This window comes from Natator depressus, chromosome 27 (assembly GCF_965152275.1).
Source record: "Natator depressus isolate rNatDep1 chromosome 27, rNatDep2.hap1, whole genome shotgun sequence".
NCBI classification, from domain to species: domain Eukaryota; kingdom Metazoa; phylum Chordata; order Testudines; family Cheloniidae; genus Natator; species Natator depressus.
In genome coordinates this window covers 14,213,551-14,227,211 of record NC_134260.1, presented here as the reverse complement: position 1 = coordinate 14,227,211, position 13,661 = coordinate 14,213,551, and the positions used below count along the sequence as shown (strand labels likewise).

Here is a 13,661-nt window from a genome sequence, read left to right as displayed (position 1 = left end):
AACTCCTAAGTAAAGCTGCACATGTCTGGAGCATCTGTCACTCATGCTGTCCAAACAGTGCAGAGAGCTAGCTGTGGTTACAGGAGTCTAGAGGCCTGGGACTCTTGTTCTAAGAAAATATTGCAGCGAACAAGACTCTTACTGCATTGAGACACCCTGCTTGAGTTGGAACAATAGTTGGCCTTTGGCATGAGGAAGGGTTGTTGAATTGTGCATGTTCTCGGGCCTGCTGGAGTCCGCCAAGCCATCGACCCAAACAGCACAGTTTTGGGGGCCCCAGAGGGAGCCTGGTTCCCAGGGGAAGGAGCGCATCTGGGTGGTACCTTGTAATCTTCACTCTTTGAGGAGTTAAATGGGCAGATCTCAAGTGTGACTAGATAAAAACTCCCCAGCTTCCTACTACATGCTCCAACCAGGGTTTGAGGGAGAGTGGGGCGGGGTGGGGGTGGGGGGTAGAAATAGAGTTGGCAGCTCAATAATTCTCCTTTGTGAGGGCCCTCCTGGAAACATTTCCACCTGCCAAGGTGTTGCTGTCTGCTTGATGTTCCAGCTGATCTCTTCCTCAGTCCCAGGGGTGCTCTGCCCTCTACAAATCTCATCTCCCTGGCATGAGGGTGGGGATGAACGGGCTTAGTTGGTGCAAATGGTGTTCAGAGGAACACGAGTCTTTCACCATCTGCCCTTCATCTGTACAATGCTCTGCATTGTCTTTACTAAGCAGTTACGTGACCTTCAAGGCTGTGTCCCGATGGGTGCGCAATTGGGGTTCTGAATCCCTGATGCCAAATTATCATGTTCCTCTAGCTCACTCGGGGGTGGGGCCTGGAGCTCGCAGGACCTTCCGCGGTGACACGCGTGTGGTCCTCTCCGATGAATCTGTCCCGTGCTTCCTGTGCCTAGGCAGCAGTGTCAACCCCTCCCGTCAGCATGCTCTGACACAACGCTTGCTAACTTCACCTTACCGCTCTTTAAAGTTACAACTCCTCTCCCACTCCAGCCTGGCACAGTCTGCCTAGGTTCCCTAACGCCAGAGCTGCCATCTACCTGAAACCGGCTCGCCAGGCTAGCTAAGCGTTCTCGTGGCACACAGAGATGGATGTCTCCAAAGCACTGGGCTGGTGACTCTCAGGCCTACTGGCCTGCATGGGTCAGGGCCGTTCCTAGCTGGCACTGCTGCGAGTTGGCATGAGCGCTCCTGTGCGGCTATAGTGTAGTGTGCGGTGAATCCGGTGACACAGGGCGTCCCGTGGCACCACCACCCTCCGAGCAGAGCTCCCTGTGGTCTGAAGCGGCCCCTTAGGCAGAGAGTTATGTTTTTGGAGGTGGGGGCAGAGGACTCACTGCATGGAGGAGCCTGCTGTGATGTGGGATGGCTCAGCTGTGTGAACAGACAAGCAGCTCTGCTTCCACCTTATCAAGCAGTGGGGCAGGAGGGAGCAGAGCTCTGGGAAAGGGCCTGGGGCTATTTACGATGCAGCTTGTGGCTGCTGTAGAGCTGAGCCCAACGAGGAGGGGACAGGCTGGGCCTAGTCCATTGTCTTGTCCGTGCTGCGGTTGATGGCCTGTGTGAAGAGGACAGGTGTGACGTCTTGCTTCTATGGTCACCTACTCACTGTTCTGTAGGAGGGTCTGGATGGCGTCCTCAAGATCCTGGTCAACCAGCTGAGCTCGGACGATGTGAACGTGCTGACCTGCGCCACCGGCACCCTCTCCAACCTGACCTGCAACAACAGCAAAAACAAGACCCTGGTCACGCAGTCCAATGGGGTGGAAGCCCTGATCCACACCATCCTGAGGGCGGGCGACAAGGAGGACATCACTGAGCCGGCTGTCTGCGCCCTGCGGCACCTCACCAGCCGGCACCCGGAGGCAGAGATGGCCCAGAACTCGGTGCGGCTCAACTACGGCATCCCAGCGATCGTCAAGCTCCTCAACCAGCCCAACCAGTGGCCACTGGTCAAGGTAAAACTGCAAGAGGGGGCTCTGGAGTGTCCATTGGGGGAGGGCGGCACTGGGGCCCAGCTGAGCTCTGCCTGATGCCCAATGAGCCACGCTAACATCCCCCCGAGCTCCCTGTGGAGGAGAGGGAACTGGTTTGAGACGCAGCTACCCACTGTTCACCCTGCGTGGGCTTGGCAGTCAAGCTCTGGCTCCCTGTCTGTCCCCCACTCGTGTTCTGCAGGTGATAAGAGGACGGGGCTGGTGCTGGTCTCTTCTTGAATCAGTATTTGTCCCTCTGCTCCCAGCAGCAGGGAAGTAGGTGGATCCCTTTCTGGAAATGCTGCAGGCTGACTAGAGGCTTCAAAGCCACCACCTGCTGTGTGAGCTGTGGGGGCGGAGGAAGGTGGCTTCTCGCTGTAGGTGCTGGCAGGTAACGGCTGGCGCGGGTGAGCAGGGAGCTGGGGCGGCTGGTTCTGAACCCCCTGCTGAGTGCGTACAGAGCCGGCGCAATATTGGCTCTGCAGCTGGGCTCGTGCCGGGGACACGGGAGGTTAAATGCAAAGTTCTGCTCCTGGCATGTCCAGTTCCTTTCTTGAATGGAGGAGTCCTGAGCACCTACAGCTGCTGCCTCAGCCAGTGCCCGGTCTGATGGCCTCATCCTCCTCTCTTCCAGGCCACTATCGGTCTGATCCGCAACCTGGCCCTGTGCCCGGCTAACCACGCCCCACTGCAGGAGGCTGCTGTGATCCCTCGCCTGGTCCAGCTGCTGGTGAAGGCTCACCAAGATGCCCAGCGCCATGTGGCAGCTGGCACGCAGCAGCCGTACACAGTAAGTTCAGATGCGGGAGGGGCCAATGGCCAAGCTGGGGAGCGCCTGCCCGGTGGGGCCTTTCTCTGTGTCCCAGGGATCTCAGTGCACAGGGCGTTGCTCGGTTGGCTTACTCTGGAACGAGAAGCCTCCACTCGGCCCCTGGACACCCACTGGGTATTGCCCTGGCAGCTCCACGTGCTGGGCCTGTGGGTAAGGCTGCTGTAACTGGGCCGTAGTCCTGGACATGCAGCGCTACAGCAGCTGCTCCTGCCCCCTCGTGACTGCGCCTGGCAGCAGCAGCGGCCGTGTATGCACCAGAATGGCTGGTGATGCAGTTAGCACGCAGGAAGACATGGCCAGGCGCTCCGCGCAGTGCAGCGGGCATGCCAGGGCCAGGCCCTCCCCTCCATCCCAAAGAAGCACTGGTCTCTAAGCAGATGCCACTTGGTGTTCAGAGCACCCCCTGCTGGGTGATCCCTGGAGGACATAACTACTCTGTCAGCTGTGATGAACCATTGCAGCCAGGCAGGTGGGAGGGCGAGGAACTGTGCTCTGTCCTCCCTACGCCCATGTACCACACCCGTTGTACGGTGCTGTGCGTTCACACCTGTCATCCCTTGGTGCTGATCACTGCTCCCTTTGCAGGATGGAGTGAAGATGGAGGAGATAGTGGAGGGGTGCACAGGAGCCCTGCATATTCTGGCCCGGGACCCAATGAACCGCATGGAGATCTTCCGACTCAACACGATTCCTCTCTTCGTGCAGGTTGGGCTTTGGGTTGCAGCACAAGGCGAAGGGGAGGTGGGGTGGTTTCGGGAGGCCCTGGGTGGCTTGTGGCGGTCCAGATGGCTCTGAGCCCCAGAGCATCCGATTGGCATGTGCAGTAGCTGCCTTGGGGGGTGGGTGAAGGCAGCCGGAGAAGCTGGTCTTGAACAGCCCTGGCTTGGCTTTGCTTGCGGTGCCAGGAGTGGCTCACGCTGCTTTTCCTCCCCCGACAGCTGCTCTACTCCCCAGTGGAGAACATCCAGCGGGTGGCAGCTGGAGTGCTGTGCGAGCTGGCCCAGGACAAGGAAGCTGCTGACACGATTGATGCCGAGGGGGCCTCTGCTCCGCTGATGGAGCTGCTGCATTCCAGGAACGAAGGCACAGGTGAGCCGAGCCAGCTGGAGCCACGCGCTTGGAGCTGGGACTCCCAGCGGGGCTCGCACCGAGCTGCTCAGTCGGCGCGTTGGGCAGGCCCTGGTTCTGTTCCGTTCTCATCAGCTTCTCCTGTTGTGCTGCCTCGGGGCTGCCGCCATCTGGAGCGTGGGTGCTGTAGCATGCCCCCACCAGGACGCCCTAGCCAGCTGACAGGGTTCGACTGTCTCCTACACTCGGCACCCGCTCTGTGGCCCCCTCTGCCATGCACAGGGCTGCAACACCAGAACGCTCTTAAAGGAAGTGCCGTCATTCCCTTGACATTCCTTCTCACACTAGGCTCCAGCCCCGGGGTTTGGGGAGCGGGAAGCACTTAGCAGGAGGGTGACGGTGCACAGGCCCTGCTCCATGAAACGACACTGTGGCCCCTGGGGCTTGGAGGCTCTCGGGACGGTGCCGGCAAAGCTGCTGTGGCAGTCCTGTGGCAACAGGAAACGTAATTAAATGCAGAGCCGCCCGCTGAAGTGGAAATCATTCAGCCATCTGCTCAGAGAGGAGCGTGGCTCCCTCTGCCATCTGCTGGCATTTAGAGGTTTCCTCTTCCAACATTCCCCCCTCTCTGTCCAGCCACCTACGCCGCAGCCGTGCTGTTCCGCATCTCTGAGGACAAAAACCCCGACTACAGGAAACGCGTCTCCGTCGAGCTCACCAACTCCCTCTTCAAACATGACCCTGCTGCCTGGGAAGCAGTAAGTGCCTGTCTGTCTGGGGGTGGGGTCGGGCGCGGCTTTTCCTTCTAGAACTGTTCAGGGCCAGCTCATGGTCCTTGGTAGCAATGCAGGAGCTCTCCCCTCCCCCCGAGCTGAGTGCTCTATTTGGGCTCTAACGTCTTCCATGAGATTGTTCTCCCACTGCCCTGCCCATGAATGGGGTTTGTACCCAGGGTGTCTGGGAGGCCGCTCGGCTCCGCGGGTCCCCCTGTGGCTCAGAGGGCCCAGGGGATTCTAGTGGAACTTGGGCCAGGAAGAACGTGAGCCACATCTTCCACTTAGCCCTGAGTGTGTGACCGTCTGCAATGGGGAGGGTGGGGGTAGGGGCAGGGCACGGGGGTGCCTGTTCCTAGGTGGGAGGGGTTAGTAAACGGAGGGCTTAATGCTTGTACTAGGGGACTCAGGGCTGGAACATCTAAGCTCCATTTAGAAACTGATCCAACATGATCTGGCCACAACCCTTGAGTCTCCCTGCACTGGGGCTGGTGGGCAAAGGGGGCACCATGGGAGCTGGGTTTCCTGTTGCTGCAGGCATCTTGCATTGGCACACAATCCTGGCCACAAGTGGCCTCCTGGGGCTGCAATCAGCCCATGAGCTGGGCAGATAGGGGTGCTCATGCAGCATCCCCAGGTAGCACGAGCCCCGGCTCCTCCCCAGGAGTGTGATTCCTCCAGTAAAACAGCTCAGCACTGGCACCACCCCAGAGGCTCCAGGAGCCTTTGTTCCAGTGTCCCAACTCCCAGCAGGGAAGCTGCTGCCATGGCTGTCCCAGCACCATAAGGTCCTGTTACCCTCTTCTCAAAAGCCATTGCTGCCGGGAAAAGCTAATTCTCCCCACGTGCGTGTTCCAAGCACCATGCGAAGGCTGACCCCAAACAGCCCTTGTGTCTCTGCGCCCTCGTGTTACCTGTGTGTCTCCTCCCTAGGCGCAGAGCATGATCCCGATCAACGAGCCGTACCCGGAGGGTAAGTGCTGGGCACGTGCTTAGTGCAGAAACCGCCAAGCTCGGCAGGGCCGGCGTGTCCTGCCAATGCGTGCCGGGGCACCAAACGGTGCATCTGAGCTGGGGGCCCTGCTGGGCCACTTGGCCGGAAGCGCCCGTCAGGTGGCTGTAGCCGTCTGCCTCCGCTCCCCAGCATGGCATGGCTTGGGCTCTGTGTACGTCTGGCTGGCCGGGTTTTAGTGTCCGGGCACAGGAGAACTAAACACTGGGCTACGAACAAACGCCAAGCCCCAGGTGACTGGCAGCGTGGCATTGCCATGCTCTGTACATGGAGACTAATTTCTCTGCTCCCTCCTGGGAGCCCCAGCCTCACTCGAGTTTGCTGAGCCATCCTGCTCCCAGTTCAAGTCCTGTCAGCGTCCGCTCCCCTCTGGAACGTCGCGCTGCAGGAGAGCGTGCTGCCGCCTGTAGGCGAAGTGTGTGGCCAGGAGCTTTGGTGTCGCCCCGGTCAAGGCCAGCTGGGGCTTTTATTCCTCCCGCGTCAGGACACGAGCCAGCCTCCAAAGGGGCAGGAAGAAACTTTCCCTTATTCCGTATCTGGCCGTGTTGGGGTCTCCTGCAGTATTTGGTGCTGGTGCCTGTCAGGCCTTGGGCTTGATGGACCCCAGCCCGATGCAGCCTCAATGGCCGGGAGGGCAGCTGTAATGCTTGGATGGGAGCTGGGGTGTCCCCACCTGAGCACAGAGCTGGTGCTAATTCTCCGCTCAGTGGCTGGCATGCGGGCTAACGGCTGCCCTCTCCCCCTGGTGGCTAGATATGGATGCTGGGTATCGTATGTATGCGGGTGATGACCCCTTGGACATAAACATGGATATGGACGGAGACTATCCCATGGACACCTACAGTGATGGCGTCCGAGGTCACTACCCTGAACACATGCTCGCCTAACCCGCTCCTCAGGCACTGCACAAGGTAGGGCCACCACTGCCTTGCCTGGCAGGGAGCCCAGCTGGGACTGGGAGGAGGGACTGCCTTGACCTGGGCAGCAGTGTGGGGATTGTCCTGCTCCTGTCTGAGGACAGAGGAGGATGGCCGTGCCGAGCTGTGGCTGGATAGCCTGGCTTCTGGTGCACAGCTTTGGGACTGCCGGGCCTTCCATGAGCACATCTACTCTGCCAGTGTGTCCTTCCCCACCTCTGGGCTCCTGGCATCAGTTTGAGGGCTCCAGGCAACTTTCCACCTCTGGGCAAGAGCCCAAGAACTAGGGCCAGGCAGGGGGTTTGATGGGTCAGCGGACCCCAAGCAATGAAGAAAGTGCAGGGCAGAGCCTGGGGTGAGACTCCCAGGGATGGGACACTCCCCAGACCTGTGAGAGCTACGGGATCCAACAAGAGGGCAGTAGATGAGCTTGGCCGAGCAGCAGTCCACACACCAGTGGCTGCTGGAATGAAGGGACCACATGCGGGTGAGGGAGGGGAAGGGTTGAAGAGCTGAGGGTCTGAGGTGCATGACCGCTGCCATCCTGCTGACCAGCATTTCCACCGCTCCTGGCTGCTTGGGGGCTCTGGGGAAATGACCCCCTTCTGCCCCCTAGTGCTAGCTCCAGGCAATCTCCTGGTACCGAGAGCTGTGCACCCCCCACAGGAGGTCTCCATGCCCTCCCAGCCCCTTCCCCATGAGACGGCCATGGGTAGCTGGGTTAGTTTCCTCTCGTCCATTGTTACAAGGGAACAGTGGCGTGGGAACCATTGTACAGCTGCCTGCAAATATGGCCAACCCATGGCATAGCTGCCTGCTCTACCATGAGACAGGGCGGAGTAGGTCAGTGGGCTAAGCCAGACTTCCCCAGGCAGCCCAGGACTGCCCCTTCAGCATGCCTTCCGCCTTGGCCAGCCTAGCCCCAGAGAACGATCCCACACTCTGATAGACCTGCTGTTCCTCCTGTTACACCCCATCAGCTGTCTGATGCTGTCCTTCCTCCTACAGGTGTGTTGTCCGGGCAGAAGAGGGTGGCTCCAGAGATGAGCGCTTGCAAGAGGGACTTGGGAGACAGAAGTGCCTGAGACCAACTTTTCCATTCCCACCAGAGGCTTTATTTTTAGATTTTATTTTGTTTTTATTTCTTTTTTGCTGTGGGTCTGTGAAAAAGGCCCTTTCCTCCTGAGATTGCTTCAAACACCCTCCAGCCAAGCCAAGATACTGTTTCTGAAGCTTTAAAACACGCGACTCCCGCGTCATTATCCAACTCCATTGGCATGACAGTAATAGTCTTTTCTATAAATATATATTTCTTTTATTTTTTAATATGGTGCAAATGGCTTTTGCTGTCTGATTTTAAGTTCATGCTTTTTAACTTCCCACTTCCTGTTCTGTGTTTAGTGTTTAACAAAAATAATCTAACATTTTAAAATGAGTCTTTTGCTTTCTACAAACTTTAAATTAAAAATAGCAAATCCAGTGAGTTTGCAGAAAACAAAGGGTGCTGTGTTTTCCTGGGATCTTTGTTCTAGCCCAAGGGATGTCAACGGCTTTATTCCTTCCGATCAGACGTGGGTGAACAGAATTTCAGTGCAACTGTCCTTACTATAGAGGAGTGACTCTAACCACTAGGAACTGTGTCCTTGTATCAATCTACTATTGCACAATTTAACCTGTCTCCTTTCTGGTGAGTGGTGTTTCCTTCCCCTCTTCCCTTCTCTTCATGCATTTTTAAAGCGACTTTAGATCTGATGGCTTACTGCTTCTGTTGGAAAGGGATCGATGTTCTTGGAATGTGGTTCAGGAACTGAGGATTTTATTATTTCTGTAAGTTTTTTGTATAGACCAAAGCAAAGAATAAAACACCCTAACCCCATGTTGCAGTGAGCTGGTGGTTCTACTTGCGTCAGCTCCTGAGCCGTTGGCATTTGTTTGGAAATGGGTGTAATGGGGGCCACCTGGAACTGGGGTACCACTGAGCCCCCTGACCCACCAGCCTGGGCTCCCTTCTACACTACTGATATTGACAAGCTGACAAGCTCTCCAGGTTTCAGCCTGCATTTTCACTAGCATACATACAGGTAGGGACTCACCCAGCTGCAGTAGGTGCAGGCAGGCTCTTTAACCAACCCCTGCATGGGAAGGCTTCAGCTAGGGCACCTCCCAGTTCCTAAGGCACGCACCCACTCTAGAGTATAAACGCAAATTATGCCATCTTGCGCTGCGCAGGGAACTGTACAGCGTAAGCTTATAAAATTCATCCCCTCCTTCAATGTGGAGAGGAATATGCAACAGCTTTCTCCCCGAGTTAGGAGTCCCGCACACTGGTTTTAGATAAAAGCAAAATCAATTTTAACTACAAAAGAGATTTTTTTAAGTGATTATAAGCGATAGCAAACAAATCAAAGCAGGTTACCTAGCAAATAAAAAACACAAACTAAGCTTAATATACTAAGTAGATTGGATATGAATAGCAGATCCTCACTGTAAGTGATGATACAAGCAGGCTGTGGATTCTTAAGGGGCAAGCTGCACTTGCTTACAGCTTGGAATCCCTTTAGCCTGGGTCCAGCACTTCCCCCAGTTCAGTCTTTGTTCCTCAGGTGTTTCCAGGAGTCTTCCTGGGTGCAGAGTCAGTGAAGAACAATGATGTTGTCACACCCCTGCCTTATGTAGCTTTTGCATATGGCAGGAACCCTTTGTTTCAAAGCGTGGTTCCCATGCCAGTCAGTGGAAGAATACTGACATCCCAAGATGGAGTCCGGCACCGGTGTCTCCTGTCCACTGCCTCTCGTGGCTCATGTGATGAACCCTGGGGAATAAACATGCTTGTTGCCAGCGCCAGCTCCCTGGTTTGATAGGACTGAGGCAGGATGGAACTGCAATAGCCTGGGTTAAAAGAGCAGGTTCACTGCAGTCTAACCTAGCTGCCGTGTTCTGTGGGACAGGCAGCGAGAGGAAATGTTCCCACCAAGACGCCAGCTGGAAGCTGCTGCCTGGGACTGCCCGGTGAAGGTGTGCCTGAGTGCCGGAGGACGGAAACGAGCTATTCGCAGTTACCACAAACGGAGCGGCTGCTTGCAGGCGCTGTGCTGACGTCTTTAGCTGGTTCACAGCATGGGGAGTTGGCACTCGGTGGGGATGGGATTAGGGGCTTTAGAGCAGAGTGCCCAGATGTAGGAGAGGGCATCACTACCCAACCCCCCTTCGGGAGTGATTCTAGGGGCCGTGGTCAGCTTGAAGTCTACGATTTCCAGCAAGTCCCGGAGTCCCCCTGCTAACCACCCATTGCTGAGTTGGGGCTGCATCTCCACGAATGACTCCTGCAGTTCCCCATCTCTTTTGGTGCCAGGGAAGAGTGGGAGAACTTCGGGCAGCACAGCAGAGGAGGGCTGGTGCTGCTGAGTGGCCCCTGGGAGCTCAGCCTTTCCTTTTCAATGGGAAAAGGGGAGACGGAGGTCAGAGCCTGGAAGAGGCCGTAGGAGCCAGATGAATTCGGCAGGCAAGGTGCACTTTTCATGCAGGGCACTTCCCACCACCCCACCCTCGTGGTGGGGCCCCCACGGCCCCTGCCTTGCCCCTGCTGCCTGAACTGTTGTAGGCAAGGGGGGTGATGCCAGGGTCTCTCCCCTCCTCCCTGCGGTGTTGCCTTGCAGGGTTTGCATAAGCCAAGCCAGGGCAGATCTGCCCTCAGCGCTGCGGTGTGTTCCGGCTGGGTCGGGGTGGGGAAAAGGAAGAGGGCACTGTCATGTGGGGGCGTTCGTGGCGCAGGGGGACACAATAGCAAGGCCCCTGCTTCCTCGTGCTGGCCATGGTCTCTCGGCCGTGCCCTCTGTGTTTGGTAAACTTGAGTGATGTGTAACATGGGTACTCTAAATACGTGGGTTTATTCTCCTATGGCCTGAGCCCCACCGCCTGTCTCCTGGGGTAAGTCCTACCTGGGCCTTAGCAAGGGAGGGTCAATGAGCATCATGCTCTCCCGGCTTCACCCCGGCTCTTCCCCTTCGCTAAGACCTGCTGTCTTGCCAGGCCCCGACCTCCATGCTCACCTGGTCTTGCCATGGAGGGTAGGGAGGCCGGCAGCTCGGCATGGTCTCGGCCGCTAGTTGGCGATGGATGGAAGAAAGGTGTGAAGTACAATCTCTGGCCCCAGGTTGTGCATGGCACCAGTGTCTGCTCGGCGCTGTCTGGGGAGATGCAGGCAAGGACTCCGTGGCCCATGCCCCAGGTCTGGGGAGAATAGGCAGCTGAGGAGGGGCCCATTCTTTCACAGCTCCCCCTTATCCTTCCCTCCAACCCTCCCCCAATGCTGGTCCTAGCCCTGTCTGTGCTGTAGCAAAGCCCATTTCACACAGCCCCCAGTGAGACGCTAATCAGCAGGGTCTACCTGGCACCTTGCTTCAGCTCAGCGCTTTCAGCTGACTGGACTCGGTATTTTGCCTTGGCCAGGAATGAAGGGGGCGGGAGAGAACGAGACAAGACTGCACAAGGGGGGGAGCTCGCGTGTAGCCGAGGGGCTGCTGGGCTGGGTTCCCCACACATCTCGGGGCGTGTATGTGGCCTGGGGGTAAGCAGAAGCCTGGCATGCAGGATGCTTGGGTCCCATGACCACTGCCTGACACCAGACCTGTCTCTTAAGCTGTTGGCTGCTCCTCCCCAGCTCGGTGTGGGCCTGAGGCCATCCCAGCACTCGGCAGGGCCTGGGTGTCCCTGCTTGTGCCTTAGTTGTGCCCCTCCTGGCTCTCAGCACCCAGGGGCCTTGTCTGCTGCTGTTAATCGCAAAGGGAAGCTGCTTCAAGGAGACTCCATAATGCCCCTTGGTTCTAACTGGCAGGACAGGCAGGGGCTGCCCCACCCTGCCCACTCGATCCCCCCTGCTTCTCTGGGAATCAATACCTTGGGGCGGTGGTTACTAGGAGGCTCCCCATGAGGCATAGGGTTGAGACCCCAAAGTGGGGGTGGAAGGGGGAGGGAGCCAGCATCCTACAAATCCCATATCCTGTGGCCTGGCCTGGTGCTGAGCATGGCAGCTGGGCCTGGCCCAGATGCTGGCTGGGTGTGGGAGCAGGCTCACCACTGCTTCCCCTGCTCTGACCGCCCCATTGGTGGCCATGGGGCTGGGTGGAATGAGCATCTGCCCGCTCAGACGGAGTGGGGCCAGGCAGGTAGCTCGGCCTGGCAGCCGGGGCTGAGTGTGGCTCTGTTGGATGCGGGGCAGGGTGGAGGGATTGAAATCCTGCTGCTGAGCACAGCCCTGCAGGGCCTGGAGGACACCCCAGCCCAACTGTACCACAGGGACGAGGCCTCGTTTCCTGTCTCATCACTTCCCAGGACCAGGAAAGCGCCAGACACCAGTAGGCTGCCTGGAGCATGAGTGGGAGCGGGGGGGAGCCAGGAGATCCCTGAGCCAAGAGCTTCCATGGGGCGGCTGGCCAGGCCCTGGGCATGTGCACCCCCCGCTCTCCCCTCCCACCTGCAAGGAGACCCCAAAACTCCCGGCCCTGCTCTCACCACTGGTCCTGGGTTTGTTACAGTTGCAGACAGTCAACGCTGCGCAGCCCCTGTCTCCACTGGGCCGGCTTAGGAAGCTGAGAGGCCAGGAGCCGGGCACATTGGAGGTCCCACCCGCTGGGGGTTGCTGTGGGCAGGAGCAGGGCCCAGCTGGCACTGTCTGCCCCCAGGGTGAGAGGGGAGGGGAAGTAGCCAGGCAGGAGGGACCTGGCTGGGCTGAGGACTAAGGGAGAGGCAGGTTCTCTTGCTGGGGCTCCTCCTCTTGGCCGGTGCCAACACGCTCACCCTCTCTTGGCAGATCATGCTGGGGCACGATGCCTGGCGTGGGGCTGGCACAACCCTGCCCTCCTCCGAGGCTGCGAGTGCAGCGGGGAGATGCCATTGGCCAGACGTGATATGCCGGGCCATGCTAGCCAGGAGCTGCTGGAATTTGCACTGAATTTTCACAAGGCAGAGGCTTGGGGAGGGAGTTGCCAGGGCTGCTCCTGCACTGGCCACAGCAGGTCACTGTAGAGCCTTGGCCAGGAGCCTGGGGTGCCTTCCCCCCCCCCCCCCACACCTGCCCCCTGGAAACTCTAGTGGATTTATCAGCTCTGCTTCCCTCCTTGGCTTTGACCATCTCTGGCCTTTTACTGCCACCTCGTGGAGGTTTATGCAGCCCAGGCCCCGCCGTGCAAATGCGTTGCATGCAGCTGGCATGAACCAGCCTGGGGTGGATTCTGCCCTGCTGGCCTGGCAGGTGCCAGCCTGTTCCGTGCCTGCGGAGGCCGCGTGGTCCAGAGCCGGCACTGGGCATAAGTAGCCTAACAATCGCTCAGGGCCCTGGGATACTCAAGGGGGCCCCCATTCACCTTTTATTATGTGTGTGTTGGGGCGGGGGGAGGGGACACAAAATAGTCCTGCTTAGGGCCCCCAGTGGGCTAGCGCTGCCTCTGGGGTGGGCCCTGGTGTTACAGGACTTTAGGGACTGGGGTTCAATTCCCCTCTGTGCTACTGATGCCCGGTGTGACTATGGGTGATTCCCTTAGCCTCAGTTTCCCAGCTGTAGAGTGGGGATAACAGCCCTGCCCTACCTCCTGGGGGGGCTATGAGCATAAACCCTATAAACAGTGTAAGGTGCTTGGCCCCTATGGGGCTGGGGCCAGATCAGAACCCAAGATGGCCAGGGAGCTGGAGGCGGCCAGTGCCGTGGTCACAGCCCTGGAGAGTGTTTGTGGCATAAGCAGCACCAGGCACGATTCCCCAAGGGCACCAGCTCCACCCCTGGCCTTGCCTGGATCAGCCTCCTCCCGCACAGGTCAGGAGGAGGCAGCTCCAGCAGGGCCCATGGCCCCTTGTGGCTCGCAGCCCCATTTGCCACAGCTCCAGGCCACCCTGGCCCCTGGGACCTTCCCAGCGAGGACCAATGCAGGGCAGTGAAACCCGGAGCCTCCCACATGCTGCCTGATTGCTGCTCTGTGCCCGCTGCTGGGCTTGCACGGGGGATAAGGAACCGGGCCCCCCGTGCATTACTGAGGCTTGTCGGTAACAAGAGCATGCGTGGCTGGAGCCAGAACGCGCTGCCCCCC

The 13,661-nt window shown here is 58.3% G+C and overlaps 1 protein-coding gene across 4 annotated transcripts in view; it reads left to right on the top strand.

Annotated features, from left to right (window-relative positions):
• JUP (junction plakoglobin) overlaps positions 1-8,453 on the top strand; it is a 50,824-nt gene extending 42,371 nt beyond the window's left edge. For all 4 annotated transcript variants that reach the window (XM_074940930.1, XM_074940932.1, XM_074940931.1 and 1 more), the window contains exons 8-15: positions 1,624-1,962; positions 2,615-2,770; positions 3,398-3,517; positions 3,751-3,901; positions 4,517-4,638; positions 5,587-5,626; positions 6,419-6,576; positions 7,591-8,453. In XM_074940930.1, the coding sequence (XP_074797031.1) occupies positions 1,624-1,962; positions 2,615-2,770; positions 3,398-3,517; positions 3,751-3,901; positions 4,517-4,638; positions 5,587-5,626; positions 6,419-6,552 (1,062 nt within the window). In that variant the 3' untranslated portion in view covers positions 6,553-6,576; positions 7,591-8,453. The remainder of the gene's footprint in view (positions 1-1,623; positions 1,963-2,614; positions 2,771-3,397; positions 3,518-3,750; positions 3,902-4,516; positions 4,639-5,586; positions 5,627-6,418; positions 6,577-7,590) is intronic.
• The last annotated feature ends 5,208 nt before the right edge of the window (positions 8,454-13,661 follow it).